Consider the following 24,042-nt stretch of genomic DNA (forward strand, 5'->3'; position numbering starts at 1 on the left):
TGCAGGCACTTTGGAAAACAGTTTGGTGAGTCCTGAAAACGTTAAGCATGGAGTTATTCTACTATGAGCCAGCAATTCCACTCCCAGGTGTGCACTTAAGAGAAATAAAGACATATGTCCATACCAAAATTTCTTTTTTTTTTTTTTTGAGACTGAGTCTCGCTCTGTCACCCAGGCTGGGGTGCAGTGGCCGGATCTCAGCTCACTGCAAGCTCCGCCTCCTAGGTTCACGCCATTCTCCTGCCACAGCTTCCTGAGTAGCTGGGACTACAGGCACCTGCCACCTTGCCCGGCTAGTTTTTTGTACTTTTTTTTAGTAGAGATAGGGTTTCACCGTGTTAGCCAGGATGGTCTCGATCTCCTGACCTCGTGATCCACCCGTCTCGGCCTCCCAAAGTGCTGGGATTACAGGCTTGAGCCACTGCACCTGGCCCCACACCAAAATTTCTAGACTAATGTTCATAGAACATAATAGCCAAAAGGCGGGAATAAACCTAATGTCCATCAACTGACAGATGAGTAAACAAAATGTAGTGTATCCATAAATGGAATATTGTTTGTCAATAAGAAGGAATGGGATGAACATGGTGGCTCGTGCTTGTAATCCCAGTACTTTGGGAGATTGAGACAGGAGATTCGCTTGAGCCCAAGAGTTTGAGGCTGCAGTGAGCTGTGATCATGCCATTGTACTCCTGCCCAGGTGACAGAGCGAGGCACATCTCTAAAAAAATAAAAAATAAAAAGGAATGAAGTACTGATACATGATAACAACATGGATGAAACTTGAAACATTATGCCAAGGGAAAGAAGCCAAACACAAAAAATCACATATGATTCCATCCACATGCAGTGTGCAGACAACGCAAATTTCTAGAGATAGAAAATAGATTAATGGTTGCCTAGGGCTGGAGAGGCTATGGGGAGATGGGATGTGACTACTAATGAGAATGGGATTTCTTTTGGAGATGGTGAAAACGTTCTAAAATTGATTGTGATGACAGTTGCTCAACTCTGAACATACTAAAACCCACTGAATTGTACACATTAAAATGTGTGAATTATAAGGTATGTGAATTATATCTCAATAAATCTGTAAAAAAAAAAATAGATGAGGTACTGTCCATTCTGTGGAGCACATGCAGAACTCTCTTGGGATCTTATCTGCAGAGTGCTGTAGATACCTTTTCATATATACAAAGGCAGCAAAGATCACTAACCTTCCTCAGCTCATTGTTAAAAGTTTAAGGTCGGCCGGGCGCGGTGGCTCAAGCCTGTAATCCCAGCACTTTGGGAGGCCGAGACGGGCGGATCACGAGGTCAGGAGATCGAGACCATCCTGGCTAACACGGTGAAACCCCGTCTCTACTAAAAAATACAAGAAAACTAGCCGGGCGAGGTGGCGAGCGCCTGTAGTCCAAGCTACTCGGGAGGCTGAGGCAGGAAAATGGCGTGAACCCGGGGGGGCGGAGCTTGCAGTGAGCTGAGATCCGGCCACTGCACTCCAGCCTGGGCGACAGAGCAAGACTCCGTCTCAAAAAAAAAAAAAGTTTAAGGTCATCTGTACATCTGTTGGACGAGGCTGTTGAAAAAAAATATGTAGCCGGGCGCGGTGGCTCAAGCCTGTAATCCCAGCACTTTGGGAGGCCGAGACGGGCGGATCACGAGGTCAGGAGATCGAGACCATCCTGGCGAACACGGTGAAACCCCGTCTCTACTAAAAAACACAAAAAACTAGCCGGGCGAGGTGGTGGGCGCCTGTAGTCCCAGCTACTCGGAGGCTGAGGCAGGAGAATGGCATAAACCCGGGAGGCGGAGCTTGCAGTGAGCTGAGAACCGGCCACTGCACTCCAGCCCGGGCAACAGAGCGAGACTCCGTCTCAAAAAAAAAAAAAAAAAAAAAAAAAGAAAAAAATATGTTTTTTTTTTTTTTTTTTGAGACGGAGTCTCGCTCTGTTGCCCAGGCTGGAGTGCAGTGGCTGGATCTCAGCTTACTGTAAGCTCCGCCTCCCGGGCTTACACCATTCTCCTGCCTCAGCCTCCAGAGTAGCTGGGACTACAGGCGCCCGCCACCTCGCCCTGCTAGTTTTTTTGTATTTTTTAGTAGCGACGGGATTTCACCATGTTAGCCAGGATGGTCTCGATCTCCTGACCTCGTGATCCGCCCGTCTCGGCCTCCCAAAGTGCTGGGATTACAGGCTTGAAGCACCGCACCCGGCCGAAAAAAAATATTTTAAGGTCATCTATTTATAAGTAAATTGTCTTCTTTGCTTCAAGATGACCTAGTTTGTCAATATGATGGAAAAGTAGAGAGCCATCAAACATACAAACCTATCCATATCAAATTTTAAAATAAAGGGCACTACCCTTGTAAAAACATTTTTCAAAGGATAGTAAATAGTATATAGAATTTTACCTAAAAAGAACCATAAAACAACATCAAATTCTAATTAAAAATTATGCATGCTGAAGTGATGGGACTGCAATGTACTGATATCTTCAATTTATCTTGAGATGAATTTTAAAAAGACAGATTGATGGATAGATAGGATTGCTAGATGGACATGTAATAAAACAAATATGAGCAAAATGTTGACTGTAGAATGTAGGTGGTGGATATATGGTGCTCACTGTACAATTCTTTCAATCTTTCTGAATGTTTATAAAATTGCATTAAGACGTTCGTGGGTGAAAAAGAGTGTTAAAGTACGAGGTGATTACTTAAGAAAGGAAAAGCTCCCTGCTCCAGAAAGAACCTGCATTTCCTATTCTGACAGCTGAGGAAAGAAAATAAATGCATGTAAGAAAGAATGGGATGCAGTTCATCTCTCCCACAGCAAGCCTAGTCTAAATATTCAGACATAAAGAAGAGCAATTATATATGCCACATTTGAGACTAGAAGAGTTCAAGGGGGTATTAAGAGAAAGATGACAAATTGTGAAATGACTGCATAACTGACAGAAGCAGAGCCAGAAAAATCAACCTAATGAGCTAACCTAGGATTCTAAGTCCCAGCCCTTCTAAAAGCCCTTCTACAAGTTCATGTTCAGGAAAAGGCTGAACATGACAAATGGAGTGACTAAGGGTCCCACCTAGACCAGAAAGCATAAATATGCAAGGAAGGACTCTTGATTCTGCTTGCTGTTCTCCTTAAAGGTGGCTGAGAGCTCAGTGGGGGTGCTCAGAGTGTGCTGCAGATGTTGGATGCCAAAGAAAACCTGCTCCTCGCAGGTGATCCCCACTTCTGGTCTCAGTTCCTCTTGTTAAGAATAGGGTGTGACAAGAGGGTCCTGGCTCCTTCTTACATACATGTCCCATCCACAGGTGGGCTCTCAAGAAGTGCCTGTTGGAGTAAGGGTAGGGGTTAGGGATGCAGCTGTTCTTTCCCAAAGACTGCTCAGGGGCTGCTTAGTGCAGAGCCATCCCAGTCTGGGGACAGCCCTCAGTCACAGGCAAGGTTAGGGGGACCTGTGGTGCTTGAAAGACAAAAGGCTTCTTGCCAGACTGACTTCAGGAAACGGGATAGCCCTAAAGCAGTCATCCCCACCCCATTACAAAGAGCTTCTCTCTTTCCCACGCTGATCCCTCTACCCCAAAGAAGCTCCGTCCAAGTAAATTGCTTATCATTATTATTATTATTATTATTATTATTATTATTGTGTTTTTTTGAGACAAGGTCTGGCTCTGTCACCCAGGTTGCCCAGGCTGGAGTGCAGTGGTGCAATCTCGGTTCACTGCAACCTCCACCTCCCGGGTTCAAGCAATTCTCCTGCCTCAGCCTCCAGAGTAGCTGGGACTGCAGGCCGTGCCACCACGCCCAACTAATTTTTGTATTTTTAGTAGAGATAGGGTTTCACCATCTTGGCCAGGCTGGTCTTGAACTCCTGACCTCGGGTGATCTGCCCACCTCGGCCTCCCAAAGTGCTGAGATTACAGGCGTGAGCCACCGCGCCCACCCCGTCCAACTCAATTTCTAGAGCTAGAACCTCCTCATACTCTGAAGACAGGACCACAACTCCTTAGAGCCAGGATTCCCAACCTTTCAGATCTGGAGCTCCCCATTATGCCTCAGAGTTCTGTCCCCACGCTCCAGTCCTTCAGATCTGGATCCCCCCTTCACACACAACCTTGCCTTGCCCCAGAGTCAGCATCCCCCAGCGCTGAGATGCGAAGACCACCCCGTCAAAGCGGCACACCCCCAGCCCTCAGACCCGGAGTTCCCCACATCCTCAGAGCCAGAACACTTCATCCCTCAAGACCGCGTTCTTCTAACTCCTCAGAGACAGCCCCCCAAATCCTTCCCAGGTGGAGGCCCCTCCCTCTCCTCCGTTCCCCAGACCAGGTCTCGGACCACGTAGCCCTAATCCTTGGCCACAGCGTCCCCCATTTGCCGCTTTGGTGCTTTTGGCGCCCCCGCCAGGGCGGGCTCCGTACCATGGTCACGGCTTCAGCTGCAGGCCAACGGGCTTGTGACCCGGCCAATAACGGCTCCCGGGGTCGCGGCGGCGCGCGGGAGGTGGGGGTTGGGGGCGTGGCAGTGGGCGGGACCTGGCGTGCGCCGGGTGTTCTCGCGGGCGGCGGCAGGTGAGCGGCGGGAGGAGATGGCGGAGCAGTGGGAGCTGGACGAGGAAGGCATCCGCCGCCTGGGGGCGCTGACGCTGGAGCAGCCGGGTAGGGTCTGGCCGGGAGGTTGTGGACCGGGAACATAGGGTCAGAAGCTGTGGAAAGAGAACTGAGGTGGAAGCAGGGGAACCTGAGATAGAGGAGAGAGAACCACAGAGAAGCGGTACCTGAGGCTGAGCGGGGCGGTGGGTAACTTGAGGCAGAAGGTTAGAGGGAGGTGGAGGAACTGAAGTAACCGGGGAGTGTGGGGCAGAGCCCGAGGAGTTGAGAGAGAAGAGGGGAGTGTGAAGTAGGGAAGGAGAAACAAGGTTAACAGGGGACCCTGCGGCAGGTGACAGAACTGCCGGGGGCGGTGGCTCACCCCTGTAATCCCAGCACTTTGGGAGGCGGAGGCGGGTGGATCACCTGAGCCTGGCCAACATGGTGAAACCCCGTCTCTACTAAAATACAAAAATTAGCCGGGCATGGTGGCTTATGTCTGTAATCCCAGCTACTCGGGAGGCTGAGGCAGGAGAATCGCTTGAACCCGGGAGGCGGAGGTTGCAGTGAGCCGAGATCGCACCACTGCACTGCAGCCTGGGCGACAGAGAGACTCCGTCTCAAAAATAAATAAATAAATAAATAATAAATAAAATTCCTATTAGACATCCAAGTGTAGGATACCTAGTAGGCAGTTGGATATATGGGTCTGGACCTCAGAGGAGAGGTCAGAGTTAGAGATGTAAATTTTGGAGACATTAGCAATAGGTGGTATTTAAAGCCACGGGAGTGGATGAACTCAGCTAAGGAGAGAATGTCGATGGAGAAGTGAAAGAAAGCTAAGACTCAACCTTGGAATATTTCAGTGTTTAGAGGTTGAAAAGAGGAAGAATGTGGTATCTTGGAATTTGAGAAGGGGTAGTGTATGGTAACAGCAATGGCCAGCTATGCCAAATGCTATTGACAGGTTGAGCAACTTAAATGCAGAGTGTCTGTTAGATTTAGCAACACCTAACTAACTGGTGACCTTGACAGGGAGTTTTGGGAGAGTGGGGAGGAGGGAAACCAGATGGAGTGGGCTGAAAAAGGGAATGATATTTGAGGGGAAGAGACAGTGAAAGTAAGAACTTTTGCTGAAAATTTTAGCTGTAAAAGAGACTACAGAAATGGATGGTAGCTGAAGTGTATGATGTGCAGTCAAGAACAGTTATGACAGAGCAGGATATATTAGAGCATGTCAGTAGTCTAATGATTAATTATTTGGTAGAGAGGGGAAAATATGTAATTATTTACTCATTTTGACTGTTAAATAATTCAATTAATTTATTCTGTGGGTAATATAATAATTGTACAGTGAGAAGAAAGTCTTGACTCCCCCATCCCTGTCTCATAGGCCTACTTCCCCTTCCTAAAGGCAATTACTGTAACCAGTATCTTGTATAGTTTTCCAGAAATATTCTCTACATATATAAGCATATATTACTTATTTTATTATTTTATATTATGGCAATTTTCAAATATATACAAAAGTAGAGATAACAGAATAATAAACTCCATTAGCCTACCTCAACAGTTATCATCAATTCATGGCCAAGCTTCTTTCATGTATACCTCACCTATCCTCCACCCACCCCCAAACCCCTACACTGACTATTTTGAAGCAAATTTCAAGTATATGATTTCCTCCATAAATATTTCAGTATGTATTTTATTTATTTATTTATTTATTTATTTATTTTATTATTTTTCAGATAGAGTTTTGCTCTGTCACCCAGGCTGGAGTGCAGTGGCGTGATCTTGGCTCACTGTAATCTCTGCCTCCCCATTTCAAGTGATTCTCCTGCCTCAGCCTCCCGAGTAGCTGGGACTACAGGCACCCACCACCACACCCAGCTAATTTTATATTTTTAGTAGTGACGGGGTTTTGCCATCTTGGCCAAGCTGGTCTTGAACTCCTGACCTCAAGTGAGCCACCCACCTCAGCCTCCCTAAATAGAACTGGGATTATAAGCGCAAGCCATAGCACCCGGCCAGTATATATTTTTAAAAGATAAGATTACTTTAAAAAAATCACATATGCAACCTAAAAAATTTAACAGTAACTTCTTTTTTTGGTTTTGTTTTGTTTTTGAGATGGAGTCTGGCTCTGTCGCCCAGGCTGGGGTGCAGTGGCATGATCTCAGCTCACTGCAACCTTTGCTTCCTGGGTTCAAGCAATTCTCCTGCCTCAGCTTCCTGAGTAGCTGGGATTTCAGGCGTGCACCACCACGCCCGGCTAATTTTTTTTGTATTTTTAGTAGAGACAGGATTTCACCATGCTTGCCAGGCTAGTCTTGAACTCCTGACCTTAAGTGACTCGGCCTCCAAAAGTGAACAGTAATTTCCTGATATCATGAAATATCCAACTAGTGTTCTTATTTCCCCAATTGTCCTATAATTTTTTTAAAATTAGAGTCCATGGCCGGGTGTGGTGGCTCATGCCTGTAATCCCAGCACTTTGGGAGGCCAAGGTGGGCAGATCACTGGAAGCCAGGAGTTCAAGACCAGCCTGGCCAACATGGTGAAACCCCGTCTGTATTAAAAATACAAAAATTAGCCTGACATGATGGCTCATACCTGTAATCCCAACTACTTGGGAGGCTGAGGCAGAAGAATCACTTGAACCTGAGAGACAGAGGTTGTAGTGAGCTGAGATCGCGCCAGTGCACTCCAGCCTGGGCGACAGAGCAAGGCTCCATCTAAAAAATAAAATAAAATAAAATAAGAATCCATATATGGTCCATATATTGCAATTGGTTTATATATGTCTTAAGTCTTATTTGATATGTAGGCTCCCCCTTTTTTTCCCTCGCATTTTCAATTATTTTTGAAGAAACTGGCTTCGAAAGAGTTTACTATAACCTGAATTTTGCTCATTGCATTCCTAAGATGTTTAACATTTTCCCGTGTTCCCTGTGCTTCCTGTGAATTGGTAGTTGGATGAGGCTTAATCAGATTCAGGTTGGATTATTATTATTATTATTTTTTTTTTGCAAGACAATTTCATAGGTAATGGTGTATGTTTATGTTAGGAAGTATATGGTGCCTAGTGTTCTTTCTTTTTGTGATATCAGCCATTGAATATGATTACCTAAGTTAATTGATTAGGGATTACAAAATGGTAATTGTCTGTTTCTTTCATTTTTCTTCATTAACTGTAATACTTCCATAAAGAGAAATTTCCTCACATCAACTGTTTGCTTATCCTGAGGTGCAGTTTGTATAGGAAAGCCAGCATAAAAGCTTGATTTTTTTTCCACATTATATACCAGCTTTCAGAATGATGATTTATTTTCTTAGCATTCTCCAAAGATGACCAGTGAGGACTGTTTTGCTTTTTCAGTATCATTATAAACTCATCGATTTAAATATATGTCTTAGGGCCGGGCATGGTGGCTCATACCTGTAATCCCGGCACTTTGGGAGGCCAAGGCGGATGGATCACCTGAGGTCAGGAGCTCAAGACCAGTCTGGCTAACATGGCAAAACCTTGTCTTTACTAAAAATACAAAAAAAAAAAACTAGACTGGCATGGTGGCAGGCGCCTATAATCCCAGCTATTCAGGAGGCTGAGGCAGGAGAATCCCTTCAGCTTGGGAAGTAGATCACACCACTGCATTCACAGGATGAAAGAGTGAGACTCGGGCTGGGCACGGTGGCTCAAGCCTGTAATCCCAGCACTTTGGGAGGCCGAGACAGGCGGATCACGAGGTCAGGAGATCCAGACCATCCTGGCTAACATGGTGAAACCCCGTCTCTACTAAAAAAATACAAAAAACTAGCCGGGTGCGGTGGCGGGCGCCTGTAGTGCTAGCTACCCGGAGGCTGAGGCAGGAGAATGGCGTAAACCCGGGAGGTGGAGCTTGCAGTGAGCTGAGATCCGGCCACTGCACTCCAGCCTGGGTGACAGAGTGAGACTCCGTCTCAAAAAAAAAAAAAAAAAGAAAAAAAGAAAGAGTGAGACTCAGTCTCAATCAATCAACCAATGAATCAATCAATCAATGTCTTAGTCCCTTTTCTCTTGTCATAACAGAATACCATAGACTGGGTAATTTATAAAGAAGAGAAGTTGATTTGGCTCATGGTTCTGGAGGCTGGGAAGTCCAAGAGCATGGTGCCAGCATCTGGTGAGGGTCATTCCATAGTGGAAGGGCAGAGGGTGCATGCATGAGATGAGAGAGAGAGAGAGAGAGAGAGAGAGAGAGAGAGAGAGAGAGAGAGAGAGAAAGAGAAAGAGAAGACTGAACTCATTCCTTTATTAGGATAACTAACTCCCATGATAACTAACTCCACCATAACAGCATGAAGCCACCATTGACCTAATCACCTCTTAGAGGCCCCACCTCCCAGTACTGTTACATTGGCAATTATGTTTCAACATGAAAGCTGGGCATGGCGGTGGCTTACACACTTTGGGAGGCCAGGGAGGAGGATGAGGTCAGGTATTTGAGACCAGCCTGGGCAACATAGCAAGATCCTGTCTCTACAAAAAATTTAAAAATTAACTGAGTGTGGTGGTGTGTACCCATAGTCCCAGCTACTTAGGAGGCTAAAGTGGAAGGATCCTCTGACCCCAGGAGTTGTAGGCTGCAGTGCACTATGATAGTGTCATTGCACTCCAGCCTGGGTGACAGAGCCAGACCCTATCTCTGAATAAATTAATACATTTCATCATGAGTTTTGGAGGGGACATTCAAACCATAGCAATATATTTCAATGTATGTTTTAATCCGTTATAGATATGCAGTTTATTCTAACTTTAGTTAATAGGTGATCTTTCTTTTTTTTTTTTTTTTTGAGATGGAGTCTCGCTCTGTCGCCCAGGCTGCGCCCGGCCAATAGGTGATCTTTCAAGTTGACTCCTGAGATCTTTTTAAAAAAGTTTTGCCGGGCGCGGTGGCTCAAGCCTGTAATCCCAGCACTTTGGGAGGTCAAGGGGGGCAGATCACCTGAGGTTGGGAGTTTGAGACCAGCCTGGCCAGCATGGTGAAACCCCATGTCTACTAAAAATACAAAAATTAGCTGGGTGTGGTGGCGCATGCCTGTAATCCCAGCTACTTGGGAGGCTGAGGCAGAAGAATTGCTTGAACCCAGAAGGCGGAGGTTGCAGTGAGCCGAGATCATGCCATTGCACTCCAGTCTGGGTAATGAGAGCAAAACTCCATCTCAAAAAAAAAAAAAAAAAGTTTTAATTATTAGAAACATTCATTGTCATTATAAACAAGCTTTGTTAAAGGTTGTTAATTCAATTTCCAAATGAGCTGTAAATGTAATGGTTTTCATTAGAGAGACTACTTGATTTGTTGCATTTTAAAAATATGGCCGGGCGCGGTGGCTCAAGCCTGTAATCCCAGCACTTTGGGAGGCCGAGACGGGTGGATCACGAGGTCAGGAGATCGAGACCATCCTGGCTAACACGGTGAAACCCCGTCTCTACTAAAAAATACAAAAAACTAGCCGGGCGAGGTGGCGGGCGCCTGTAGTCCCAGCTACTCGGGAGGCTGAGGCAGGAGAATGGCGTGAACCCAGGAGGCGGAGCTTGCAGTGAGCTGAGATCCGGCCACTGCACTCCAGCATGGGTGACAGAGTGAGACTCCGTCTCAAAAAAAAAAACAAAACAAAACAAAACAAATATATATATATATATATATAATTCACATACTATAAAGTTCACCATTTTATTATTTATTTATTTATTTTGAGACAAGAGTCTTGCCCTGTTGCTCAGCCTGGAGTGCAGTGGCCCGACCTCAGCTCAATGTAACCTCTATCCCAGGTTCAAGCAATTCTCCTGCCTCAGCATCCCGAGTAGGTTGGACTGCAGGTGTGTGCCACCATACCCTGCTAATATTTGTATTTTTAGTAGAGACAGGGTTTCACCATGTTGGCCAGGCTGGTCTCAAACTCCTGACTTCAAGTGATCCACCTGCCTCTGCCTCCCAAAGTGCTAGGATTACAGGCATGAACCACCACTCCCGGCCCCATTTAAAAAATATATAATTCGGCCGGGCGCGGTGGCTCAAGCCTGTAATCCCAGCACTTTGGGAGGCCGAGACGGGCGGATCACGAGGTCAGGAGATCGAGACCATCCTGGCTAACATGGTGAAACCCCGTCTCTACTAAAAAATACAAAAAACTAGCCGGGCGAGGTGGCGGGCGCCTGTAGTCCCAGCTACTTGGGAGGCTGAGGCAGGAGAATGGCGTAACCCGGGAGGCGGAGCTTGCAGTGAGCTGAGATCCGGCCACTGCACTCCAGCCCGGGCAACAGAGCGAGACTCCGTCTCAAAAAAAAAAAAAAAAAAAAAAAAAATATATATATATATATATATATATATATAATTCCGGATCATTTTGTACATTTACAATGTTGTTCAAGCATCATCACTATCTATATATGGTTCCAGAACATTTTCATCAACCCATTAGGCAGTCACACCTCATTTCCCACTACCCCCGGCTCCTGGCAACCACTAAACTGCTTTCTGTCTCTGTGGATTTACCTCTGCTGGGTATTTCATATCATTGGAATCAAATAACATGTAGCCTTTTCTGTCTGGCTTCTTTGACTTAGTATGGTATTTTCATTAGTCATTCATATTTTAGCATGTATCAATACTTCATACCTTTTTTAAAAAAATTAATAGACTTTATTTTTTAGAGCAGTTTTAGGTTTACAGAGAAATTGGGCATAAAGTACAGAGAGTTCTCATATACCCTTACCTCCCTTGCACCTCTCCCCACCCACCCCGTTTCCCTTAATTTTAATATCTTGCATTATTGTGGTATATTACGATTTATGAACCAATATTGATGTTATTATTAACTAAAGTTCATAGTTTACATTAGCGCTCACTTTTCTTTTTTTCTTTTTTTTTTTTTTGAGACGGAGTCTCGCTGTGTCGCCCAGGCTGGAGTGCAGTGGCCGGATCTCAGCTCACTGCAAGCTCCGCCTCCCGGGTTTACGCCATTCTCCTGCCTCAGCCTCCCGAGTAGCTGGGACTACAGGCGCCCGCCACCTCACCCGGCTAGTTTTTTGTATTTTTTAGTAGAGACGGGGTTTCACCGTGTTAACCAAGATGGTCTCGATCTGCTGACCTTGTGATCCACCCGTCTCAGCCTCCCAAAGTGCTGGGATTACAGGCTTGAGCCACCGCGCCCGGCCTAGCGCTCACTTTTCATGTTGTACAGTTCTGTGGTTTTTGACAATCATGTCATGTCCACCAATTTTATTTTATTTTATTTTAATTTTTTGAGACAGTCTTGCTCTGTCTCCCAGGCTGGAGTGCAGTGGCGCGATCTCAGCTCACTGCAAGCTCAGCCTCCCGGGTTCACGCCATTCTCCTGCCTGAGCCTTCCGAGTTGCTGGGACTACAGGCGCCCATCACCGTGCCCGGCTAATTTTTTGTATTTTTAGTAGAGATGGGGTTTCACCGTGGTCTCGATCTCCTGACCTCGTGATCCACCTGCCTCAGCCTCCCAAAGTGCTGGGATTACAGGCGTGAGCCACCGCGCCGGGCCCTCCACCATTATTTTTTATTATTTTTTGAGGCACAGTCATGCTCTGTTGCCCAGGCTGGAATGCAGTGGCATGATCTCAGCTCACTGCAACCTCTGCCTCCTGGGTTCAAGTGATTCTCATGCCTCATCCTCCCGAGTAGCTGGGACTGCAGGCGTGTGCCACCATGCCTGGCTAGTTTTTAAATTTTTAGTAGAGACGGGATTTCACCATGTTGGCCAGGCTGGTCCCGAACTCCCAACCTCAGGTGATTCACCTGCCCCGATCTCCCAAAGTGCTGGGATTATAAGCATGAGCCACCGAGCCTGGCCAGTCGTGTCCACCATTATAATATCAGTTTTACTAACCTAAAAATCCCCTGTGTCCCACCATCTGTTTATCCCTCCCTCACCCCAAACTCCTGACAACCACTGATCTTTTTATTGTTGCCTTTTTCAGAATGTCATATAGTTGGAATCATATAGTATGTAACCTTTCAAACTGATTTCTTTCACTTAGCAATATGTATTTAAACCATGTCTTTCCATGGTTGATAGCCCATTTCTTTTTATTGCTGAATAATATTCCACTCTGTGGATGTACCATTGTTTGCTTATCCATTTACCTGTTGAAGGACATCTTGGTTGCTACCAAGTTTTGGTAATTATGAAGAAAGCTGCTGTAAACATTCATGTGTAGGTTTGGGGGTGGACATAAAGTTTCAACTCACTTGAGTAAATACCAAGGGATTTACTAGATCGTATAATAAGATTGTGTTTAGCTTTGCGAGAAACTGCCAAGTTGTCTTCTTAGGTAGCTTCACCATTTTGTATTCCCACTGGCAATGAATGAGAGTTCCTTTTGCCCCACATCCTCACCAACATTTAGCATTGTCAAATTTTAAGATTTGGGCCATTCTAACAAATTTATAGTGGTATCTCATTTTAATTTGTAATTTCCTAATGATGTATGATGTTGACCATTTTTTCATATGTTTGTTTAGTGGAGTGTCTGGTTTGGGGTTATTTTTACTGTTTATTAGAGATAGGGTCTTGCTATATTGCCCAGGCTGGACTTGAACTTCTGGGCTCAAGCAATCCTTCTGTCTCAGCCTCCCCAGTAGCTGGGACTACAGGTACGTGCCACTGCATCCAGTTTTTCTTTTGCCTACTTTTTTTTTTTTTTTTTTTGGAAATAGGGTAATCTTACTTGGTTGCCTAGGTTGGAGTGCAGTGGTGCCATCATGACTCACTGTAGCCTCGAATTCCTGGTTTCAAGTGATCCTTCCACTTCAGCCTACCAAGTAGCTAGGACCGCTGGCCTGTGCTACCACACTCGGCTAATTTTTTTTTATTTTTTGTAGAGACAGAGTCCTACTATGTTGCCTAGGCTTGTCTCAAACTCCTGGCCTCAAATGATCTGCCTACCTTGGCCTCCCAAAGTGCAGGGATTATAGATTTGAGCCACCGTGCCAGGCCCATCATTCCTTTTTATGGCTAAGTGATAGTCCCTCTTGTGAATATACCACATTTTTGTTTATTCATTCATCTGTTGATGGGCATTTGGGTTGTTTTCATCTTTTGGATATTGTGAATAATGCTGCTATAGATGTTGGTGTACAAATATTTGTTCAGGTCCTTGCTTTCAATTCTTTTGGATATATACCCAGAAGTGGAGTTATTCTATTGTTCTTTTGTGCTCTTATTTTCATTCTTTGGTCTTCATTTCAAAAATGACCTTTTAATTTTTATTATTTCTTTCTTTTCTTTTCTTTTCTTTTTTTTTTTTTTTTTGAGATGGAGTTTCACTCTTGTTGCCCAGGCTGGAGTGCAATGGCGTGATCTCAGCTCACTGCAGCCTCCGCCTCCTGGGTTCAAGCGATTCTCCTGCCTCAGCCTTCTGAGTAGCTGGGATTATAGGCATGTGCCACCATGCCCGGCTAATTTTTTTTGTATTTTTAGTAGAGACAGGGTTTTGCCATGCTGGTCAGTCTGGTCTCGAACTCCTGGCCTCAGGTGGTCCACCCACCTCTGCCTCCCAAAGTTCTGGGATTATAGGCATGAGCCACCGCACCTAGCCTAATTTTTATTATTTCTTGAATTCTGCCTTCTCTATATTCAAATCTTTTTTTTTCCTTTTTAATCATCTTTCTGAATTTGTCTAATTTACATTTTTCAGTTAATTCCCACATTTTTGTGTCTCAAATCCCTTTACACCTTAAAAAATTATTGAGGGCTGGGCGTGGTGGTTCATGCCTGTAATCCCAGCACTTTGGGAGGCCGAGGAGGGTGGGTTACCTGAGGTTGGGAGTTCCCAACATGGGAAACTCTATCCCTACCAGAAATACAAAATTAGCCAGACGTGGTGGCATATATCTGTAATTCCAGCTACTTGGGAGGCTGAGGCAGGAGAATCGCTTGAACCCAGGAGGCAGAGGTTGTGGTGAGCTGAGATGGCACCATTGCACTCTAGCCTGGGCAACAAGAGTGAAACTCCGTCTCAAAAAAAAAAAAATTATTGAGGACCTCAAGAGCTTTTGTTAATGTGGACTGTATCTACTAATATCTACCATACAGAAATTAAAACTGAGAAAAATTTAAAATATTTCTTATTAATAGGTAACCATAACATAGACATTATATGTTAATATAAATATTTTTAAGAAAAATAACTATATTTCCCAAAATAAAAAAACAGTGAGGAAAGTATCACTGATTGATATTCTTGCAAACCTCCTTCATGTTTTGTTTAAAATAAGACAGCTAGATTCTCATACCTGCTTCTGTATTTAATGTGTTATGATATATTGTTTTGCTTGAAATATGTGAAAAAAGTCTGGCCTCATACAGAAATGTAGTTAGAAAAGGAAGGAATATTTTAATAGTCTTTCATCGAATTTTTTATATTATTCTTTGATACAATATGAAAACAGGATAAGTGATAGTTTCTTAAAGTTTAGTTGAATGTGCAATCTGAAATAACATCAATGAAATTTTTGTACTGTTACTTCAAAATCTACTGGTATATCTTACATATGGATGAATCTTTTACCCACGCATGATTTTGTAACATTACGCATTGGTCATTTGAAAATATTGACTCACCAAGTTATGTAGATCTTCCAAATATTGACAAATTTGATTATATGATGTTTAGAAATCATGTTTGTTAATATCATCATCAATGTCATTTGAAAAATCTTTCAAGGGTTGAGAAGCTGTCAAGTTCATGGTGGCAGGTATAAGCTTTTCAAATTTCTAATTTCTGCTTGGAAGTTGAATTTTTTTTTTTTTTTTTTTTTTTTTTAGACAGAGTCTTGCTCTGTCACCCAGGCTGGAGTGTAGTGGTGCGATCTCGGCTCACTGCAACCCCTGTCTCTTGGATTCAAGCGATTCTCCTGTCCTAGCCTCCTGAGTAGCTGGGACCACAGGCATGTGCCACCATGCCTGGCTAAATTTTGTATTTTTGGTAGAGACGCGGTTTCACTGTGTTGGTCAGGCTGGTCTTGAACTCCTGACCTCAAGTGATCTGCCCGCCTTAGCTTCCCAAAGTGCCCGAAGTGTTGGGATTACAGACATGAGCCACCACACCTAGCCATGATTCATTCTTAAGGTGCCAGTAGCTTTTGCTCTTGTACCGTAAGTGTAAATATTAATACTGTAAAAAAAAAAAAAAAAAAGGCAACTAGTGTCTTCATATTATCATGAAAATACTTTTTTAAAAGTAGTTTTAACTTTGTGGACCCCTGTACATGTCTCAGGGACCTCCAGGGGTTTAGGGACCATACTTTGAGAGCTGCTACATCGCTATGATGTCTTTAAGCTTGTTTTGAAATATTAAGTTACAGTTTTCATTGGTGGATGTATCTTTCTGGAGTGCTTTTAATTTTAGGGGTATTATTCTACTCCTTTTTAAAAAATAATAATCTCATATAAGATTTGACTATAATCCTTTTCTGTGGCTCTTTAAATGCAGTTAAGTTTTCGTACACTTTTAGGTGGGAAAGGTGGGCCAGAATAGCTTTTTTAGTTTCAAGGTTTTGGATCTCCCTCTTCTGTTGTGTTCACAAAGTAGTGTAAAATACTACATGCTTCCTGGGATCCGTCCACTCTGCTTCCCTCCCCTATTCATATCTGGACCTTTTACTTCCTTTGCATCTATGTCCCTGCTCCATTCAAGGTAGATTCTACTCCCACTAATTTCTCCCTGGTATGGGTCTTATCCTGAAAGGGATCTTTGGTTTATGACTTTTTAAAGCTTATGGGGGCCAGGCAGGATGGCTCACGCCTGTAATCCCGCCACTTTGGGAAACCAAGGCAGGCGGATCACCTGAGTTCAGGAGTTCGAGACCAGCCTGGGCAACATGGTGAAACCCTGTCTCTACTAAAAATACAAAAATTAGCCACGCGTGGTGGTGCACACCTTAATCCCACCTACTTGGGAGGATGAGGCAGGAGAATCACTTGAACCCAGGAGGTGGAGGTTGCAATGAGCCAAGATCGTACCATTGCACTCCAGCCTGGGTGACAAGAGTGAGATTCCATCTCAATACATAAATAAATAAATAATAAAATAAAATAAAGTTTATAGGACCCAGACTTCTCTAGCACCTTAAGATCTCATTTCAGTGCAGTCTCCTGGCACTTATCTGCAAATTGGATTCTGTAGAACTCTCTTCCAGTTTTGGTTGCTATTCTCAGTTTGACCTACCATCCTTGCTAGTGAGTTCTTACTGACAATTTTCAGGTTCTCTTTTCAGTGCTGTTAGTAGTCTAGTTGATGCCCAGGCTCAGTGGCTCATGCCTGTAATCCCAGTGCTTTGGGAGGCTGAGACTGGTTAATCACCTGTGGTCAGGAGTTCAAGAGCAGCTTGGCGAAACCCCATTTCTAACTGAAATACAAAAATTAGCAGGGTGTGGTGGTGCACACCTGTATTCCCAGCTACTTGGGAGGTTGAGACAAGAGAATCGCTTGAACTCTGGAGGTGGAGGTTGCAGTGAGCTGAGATCACGCCACTGCACTCTAGCTTGGGCGAAAGAGTGAGACTCCTCAAAAAAATAGAAAAAAGAAGTCTAGTTGACTTTTCTCTACTTCTTCTCATATATATGTGTGTGTGTGTGTGTGTGTGTGTGTGTATGTATATTCTACACACACACACACATTCTCTCTCTCTTTAAAAAGTTATACATGCAAAAAAGTCATATTTTCCATCACTTAATTTCTTAGAGATCTTTCCATGTGAGCATCTATAAATCTACCTCATTCTTTTTAATGACTGTGTTATGGTAATTAACACGTGTGTAGCACTTACCATGTGGCCAGGTGCTGTTGTATGTTTTGTACATACATATTAATTTAATTCTTGTAACACCTTATGAATTAAGTACCATTGTTACCCCCATTTTACAGATGAGGAAACTGATGCACAGAGAGGTTAAGTGACTTGAACAAGGTCTCAGATGTAGTATATTGTCTTTTGTATCAATGTACTATTATTTAGGCTGTCTAGTTATATTTTTCTACCGATGGACCTTTGACAGTTTTCTATTTCTTTCTTTTTGATTTTTTTTTACTATCTTAAAACCTCTCTGAAATTGACATCTTTGTGCTATATTTTATATAACCTGCCAAAATTTTGTGGCTCTTATCCATAGGGCTGAATCCTAGAAGTGGGGTTGCTGAATATCTTTTGCAATTTTGTTTCGAGAACTTTTGGAGACTTTTAGTACATCATTCAGGGAAATTAGAAAAACCCAAGGGCTCTATAAAACTAACGTTCAATGTCACTATATTAGACCGTATTGCTGCTTTTAAAAAGAAGATCTGATCTTATGAGGTTTGGATATAGGGCCTTTCACAGTTGAGATATGGGAGGAAGAAAGGCCTATTTTCACTGACTCTGCTGTTTATCCAAGCAGGGATCATAATATATCTACTGATGATCTCTTTTCAGAACTGGTGGAGTCTCTTTCATTGCAGGGATCTTATGCTGGAAAAATCCATTCCATTGGTGATGCCTTCAGAAATTTTAAAAATCTCCGATCCTTAGATTTATCAAGGAATTTGATCACTAGCCTTAAGGTGAGTTCTATATTCTGTGACCAGCCAGGTCTGCCCAATTTATTTTTTTGATGGGAAGAAATAAGAGATAGATCATGTCATCCTGGAGAATATCGGACCTTCCCTTTAAATGATTCCCAACTAAGTTTAATTATTTATTATAAAATTCTTTCAACTTTGCAGTATATTTTAAATTGTTTGTTATAAAATATTGGGAGGGGAATTTATTTTATACTCTGGGAAACTATATTAAGATATCACTGTCTAAGGCAAATGCATACATTTTAATGTGTATAAAAATTATGAAGAACACTTGTAAAAGTACAGATTCTCAGTCCCTACTGTGAGAGTTGGTCTGATTTAGTAGGTCTAGGGTAGGCTCAGGACATACTCAGGGGATTCTGATGATAGTGGTACATGGAGCATACATGGAGAAACACAGTCCTGTGTTGTTGTTGTGGATTTTTTCTATGAGGAGAAGGAAGGTGTAGTCTTGGAAAAATTTAAGTCGGGATGGTGGAGCAGAGGACAGTATAGGAAGGCAGGAGGGACCAAGCATGAACAGTGTGCGTGTGGATTAGCAAACACTTACAAAGAACTCTGCAAATGTAAGTGTGCACACAGAGATGGAAGTTTTGTTTTCTTTGTGGTAGACCCTGAAATACTACTTCTTCGACATGTTCCCATTTTGCCCAAGCTCTATACCTGTCTTGGCAAAGCCTTTCTATGCAAGATCGAGGGTGACAAAGACTCACAGATGCTATCCAGGATTAGTTACCGATCTCCTGGGTCATCTACCGGTTTTGCACTTCCTAGGGCATATTTGTTCAACAACACATCCAGACCCAATCCCAAGGTTTAGCTAAGGGCCTAAAAGATTAAAAGCCCCAAAAAGATCAAATTTCCATCTAGGACTCTAACATCAGCAACTCCAAGTTCAACTAGGTCTTTAGACTATTTTTTAGCAGCCATTTATATTTGGCCTATCAGTTTCAGAAACGATTAGTTCTTTCACAGGTGATAAGATCCAATTTGAAAAATGAAAAGATAAAATATAAAAAGAAAGTATTAGTTCAGAGTTACTTAGGTCTCCTCTTTTGTTTGTTTATTCTTTTTCAGGTTAAATAATTAAGTGAACGTTGCTGTAATTTGTTTTTATACTTCCTTTCTTTCCATTTCTGTAAATTGGGTGAAAAACTTATGAAAATTAATCAAATTAGAGCTGGCATGGTGACTCACACCTGTAATCCCAGTGCTTTGGAAGGCTGAGGCAGGCAGATTGCTTGAGCCCAGGAGTTCAAGACCAGCCTGAGCAATATAGTGAGACCCCACGTCTATTTTTAAAAATCGGCCGGGCGCAGTGGCTCACGCCTGTAATCCCAGCACTTTGGGAGGCTGAGGTGGGCGGATCACGAGGTCAGGAGATCGAGACCATCCTGACTAACACGGTGAAACCCTGTCTCTACTAAAAATACAAAAAAATTAGCCAGGCATGGTGGTGGGCGCCTGTAGTCCCAGCTGCTGGGGAGGCTGAGGCAGAATGGCGTGAGCCCAGGAGGTGGAGCTTGCAGTGAGCCGAGATCGTGCCACTGCACTCCAGCCTGGGCAATAGAGCGAGACTCCGTCTCAAAAAAAAAAAAAAAAAAAAATCAAGTTGGCTGGGCACGGTGGCTAATGCCTGTAATCTCAGCACTTTGGGAGGCCAAGGCAGGCAGATCACGAGGTCGGGAGTTCGAGACCAGCCTGGCCAACATGGTGAAACCCTGTCTCTACTAAAAATACAAAAATTAGCCAGGCGTGGTGGCGAGCTCCTGTAGTCCCAGCTACTTGGGAGGCTGAAGTAGGAGAATTGCTTGAACCTGGGAGGCGGAGGTTGCAGTGAGCCAAGATCGCACCACTACACACCAACCTGGGCAACAGAGTGAGACTCCGTCTCAAACAAAAAAATCAAGTTAACACATGTAATCAAATAGAACATATATAAGACTCCTGGTGCAGTGCTTGGCATATAGGAAGCACTCAGTAATGTTAATTTTCTATATTTTTTGCATCTATGATTTTATTTTATTTATTTATTTTTTTGAGACAGAGTCTCTGTCGCCCAGGTTGGAATACAGTGGTGTGATCTCAGCTCACTGCAACCTCCGCCTCCCAGGTTCAAGAGATTCTCCTGACTCAGCCTCCTGAGTAGCTGAGATTACAGGTGCCCACCATCACACCCAGCTAATTTTTGTATTTTTAGTAAAGGCAGGGTTTCACCATGTTGGCCAGGTTGGTCTCGAACTCATGACCTCAGGTGATCTGCCCACCTCAGCCTTCCAAAGTGCTGGGATTACAGGCATAAGCCACCACACCCAGCCGCATCTGTGATTTTATATTAATCTTTAACAGCTCTGAATCCCTTTGTTTAATTTTCCTGGGAGAAAATGTTTTGTGATTATTCGATTATTCGTAGTATAACTTTGGGGAATATATAAATTCATGCCAACTGGTAAAAGTGAGAGGATAAGAAAGTGTTCCTTAATTCTTTTTTTTTTTTTTTTTGAGATGGAGTCTCACGCTGTTGCCCAGGCTGGAGTGCAGTGGCGCAATTTCAGCTCACTGCAAGCTCTGCCTCCCAGGTTCACGCCATTCTCCTGCCTCAGCCTCCTGAGTAACTGGGACCCAGGTGCCCGCCACCACGGCCGGCTAATTTTTTTTTTGTTTTTTGTATTTTTAGTGGAGACGGGGTTTCACCGTGTTAGCCAGGATGGTCTCAATCTCCTGACCTTGTGATCCACCTGTCTTGGCCTCCCAAAGTGCTGGGATTACAGGCGTAAGCCACCACACCTGGCCGTGTTTCCTTAATTTTACACTGAGAGACCTTAAAAGATTACTTGAGCCAGGTGTAGTGGTTTATGTCTATAATCCCAGCACTTTGGGAGGCTGAGGCAGGAGGATCACTTGAGGCAAGGAGTTTGAGACTAGCCTGGGCAACAAAGCAAGACCCTGTCTCTACAAAACAAAACCAAACAAACAAACAAAAACCATAGTTGGTGGTGCATGCCTATAATCCCAGCTATTTGGGAGACTGAAGCAGGAGGATCCCTTGCCCCAGGAGTTCAAGGCTGCAGTGAGCCATGTTCGTGCCACTACACTCCAGCCTGGGTGACAGAGCAAGATTCTGTCTCAGAAAAAAAAAAAAGTTGAGCTGGGCCATTAGACCATGAAAGACAGTCCTAATGGTGCACTGCCCTGAGAGTGAGGCCAAGGGCACTGATAGCTATTCCTCACCACTGACCCATTAACAATATGGAAGTTAATGGAATTGGAGAAAAAAAAAAATTCATCAAAGTATAAACAGGGTTGTGTTGGGAATGTTTTGTGTCTTTGAATTTTCTAAATTTCTTGCAATGAGAAAATGATAATTTTAAATGAGAGGAGAATAGAAACATCATTTTATAAATACATGATGGAAAATAATTTCACCTTTCTGAAATAATTATCAGTGACAGAATTCCTTTTATGGAAAGCGTTTTTACTCTTTTTTTTTTTCATTTTTACTATTAAAAGTATATGATTAGCCAGGCACAGTGGCTCATGCCTGTAATCCCAACACTTTGGGAGGCCAAGGCAGGAGAATTGCTTGAGCTCAGGAGTTCAAGACCAGCCTGGGCAACATAGTGAGATGTTGTCTCTACTAAAAATCAAAAAATAGTTAGCCAGGTATGGTGGCACATGCCTGTATTCCCAGCTACTCAGGGGCTGAAGCGAGAGGATCACTTGAGCCCAGGAAGTCAGGGCTGCAGTGAGCTCTGATCCTGCCCACTCCAGCCTGGGCGATAGAGTGGTATGCTGTCTCAAAAAAAAAAAGTACGCGATTATACATATATGTACATGTTTTGAAATTGTCCTGAAACTTAGTATTGGGCAAAAGCAGCTAACTAGCTAACTACATAAAGATGAAATAAATCTTTTCAATAGCAGGTTTCAACAGAGGAAGAAAATTGTGGCTTTTCCTCTCAAGTTTGCCAGTCCTGATTGTACTGTTGCCAGTTAGGTAGAGGGTGGGGTTGCTAAATCCACAGAAAGAGAACTGAACAAGGAAGAACATTTCTGCAAAGGAGATCTGACTGATTGATTAAATGGGAAGCTTGTGTGGTAGCAGGAACTCTGAAGAGGAAAACAAAGACAAGAGGAAGCCTAGACTGGGCCAGGAGGGAGGACTTGGAGATAGCATTGTTTTGTTTCCCTAAATAGTCCTTTGACCATATAAGTGAGGCACTGAGATAAAATAACACAACACACACACACACACACACACACACACCACACACACACTTTTTTTTTTTAACCATGCCCCTTTCCCCTAGAACCAGCTTTTTTGCTTACCTCCCTTCTTGTAAATTAAGGTGCTTGGCCGGGCGCGGTGGCTCAAGCCTGTAATCCCAGCACTTTGGGAGGCCGAGACGGGCGGATCACGAGGTCAGGAGATCGAGACCATCCTGGCTAACACGGTGAAACCCCGTCTCTACTAAAAAATACAAAAAACTAGCCGGGCGAGGTGGCGGCGCCTGTAGTCCCAGCTACTCGGGAGGCTGAGGCAGGAGAATGGCAGTAAACCCGGGAGGCGGAGCTTGCAGTGAGCTGAGATCCGGCCACTGCATTCCAGCCCGGGCGACAGAGCGAGACTCTGTCTCAAAAAAAAAAAAAAAAAAAAAAAAATACAAAAAAACTAGCCGGGCGACGTGGTGGGCGCCTGTAGTCCCAGCTACTTGGGAGGCTGAGGCAGGAGAATGGCGTAAACCCAGGAGGCGGGGTTTGCAGTGAGCTGAGATCCGGCCATTGCACTCCAGCCTGGGCGGCAGAGCGAGACTCCGTCTCAAAAAAAAAAAAAAAAAAAATTAAGGTGCTTGTGGCATCAGGAGAGGGGTTGGGACAAAAGTGAGAGAATGCTAATGTGGCTTGGCCACTGGGAAACCACTGTGAAGGATTGGATTGCATTGGGAGAATAATTGGAGAGCCAACAGAAGTAGAGAATTGACTGCAGATATTTGAATGTCAGATTTTGTAAAGAAGGAAATATATTATATATGTGAATTATTTTATGTATGGAACACCCAGTGCTCATGGACTGCAGTGGTCTTATTTTCAGACAAGTTAAGTGGGAGTTCCAGCCCTGCCTTTCTTTTTTTTTTTTTTTTTTTGAGGCGGAGTCTCTGTCGCCCAGGCTGGAGTGCAGTGGCCGGATCTCAGCTCACTGCAAGCTCCGCCTCCCGGGTTTACGCCATTCTCCCGCCTCAGCCTCCCAAGTAGCTGGGACTACAGGCGCCCGCCACCTCGCCCGGCTAGTTTTTATATTTTTTAGTAGAGAAGGGGTTTCACCGTGTTCGCCAGGATGGTCTCGATCTCCTGACCTCGTGATCCGCCCGTCTCGGCCTCCCAAAGTGCTGGGATTACAGGCTTGAGCCACCGCGCCCGGCCATCCCTGCCTTTCTCACTGGGGACTCAGATAGCATGTTTAAGGATGGAAAGTAACATATTTCCACCTTTATCTATGAGGTTCCTAGTCTTTACCAATATGCCATTTCATAATGTGGTGTTTTCCTTGTAGGGAATCCAGTATTTATGTTCACTCCAAGACCTGAATTTATATTATAACAACATTCCTTCATTAGTGGAAGTGTCCCGTCTACAACCATTACCCTTCCTCAAAGAACTGGATTTGAGACTTAATCCTGTTGTAAGGAAAGATACAGATTATAGGCTCTTTGCTGTATACACACTACAAACTCTGGAGAAATTAGGTAAGACCTTCCTTCTCTGTTCTTTTCCACAGAATCTAACTTTAAATCAGCTGCCCCTTAAC

General features: G+C 43.9%; 2 protein-coding genes across 2 annotated transcripts in view; one reads left to right on the forward strand and one right to left on the reverse strand.

Moving 5' to 3' along the window:
- Positions 1 to 4,480, reverse strand: part of KCTD19 (potassium channel tetramerization domain containing 19) — a 38,790-nt gene extending 34,310 nt beyond the window's left edge. The window contains exon 1 of the mRNA XM_010355118.2: positions 4,433 to 4,480. Coding sequence (XP_010353420.1) covers positions 4,433 to 4,435 — 3 coding nt within the window. The 5' untranslated portion in view covers positions 4,436 to 4,480. The remainder of the gene's footprint in view (positions 1 to 4,432) is intronic.
- Positions 4,481 to 4,557: 77 nt separating this feature from the next.
- The window catches only part of LRRC36 (leucine rich repeat containing 36), a 61,639-nt gene continuing 42,154 nt past the window's right edge, over positions 4,558 to 24,042 (forward strand). The window contains exons 1-3 of the mRNA XM_010355112.2: positions 4,558 to 4,669; positions 18,088 to 18,215; positions 23,788 to 23,980. Coding sequence (XP_010353414.2) covers positions 4,600 to 4,669; positions 18,088 to 18,215; positions 23,788 to 23,980 — 391 coding nt within the window. The 5' untranslated portion in view covers positions 4,558 to 4,599. The remainder of the gene's footprint in view (positions 4,670 to 18,087; positions 18,216 to 23,787; positions 23,981 to 24,042) is intronic.

The sequence above is a fragment of the Rhinopithecus roxellana genome, chromosome 20 (genome assembly GCF_007565055.1).
Source record: "Rhinopithecus roxellana isolate Shanxi Qingling chromosome 20, ASM756505v1, whole genome shotgun sequence".
NCBI classification, from domain to species: domain Eukaryota; kingdom Metazoa; phylum Chordata; class Mammalia; order Primates; family Cercopithecidae; genus Rhinopithecus; species Rhinopithecus roxellana.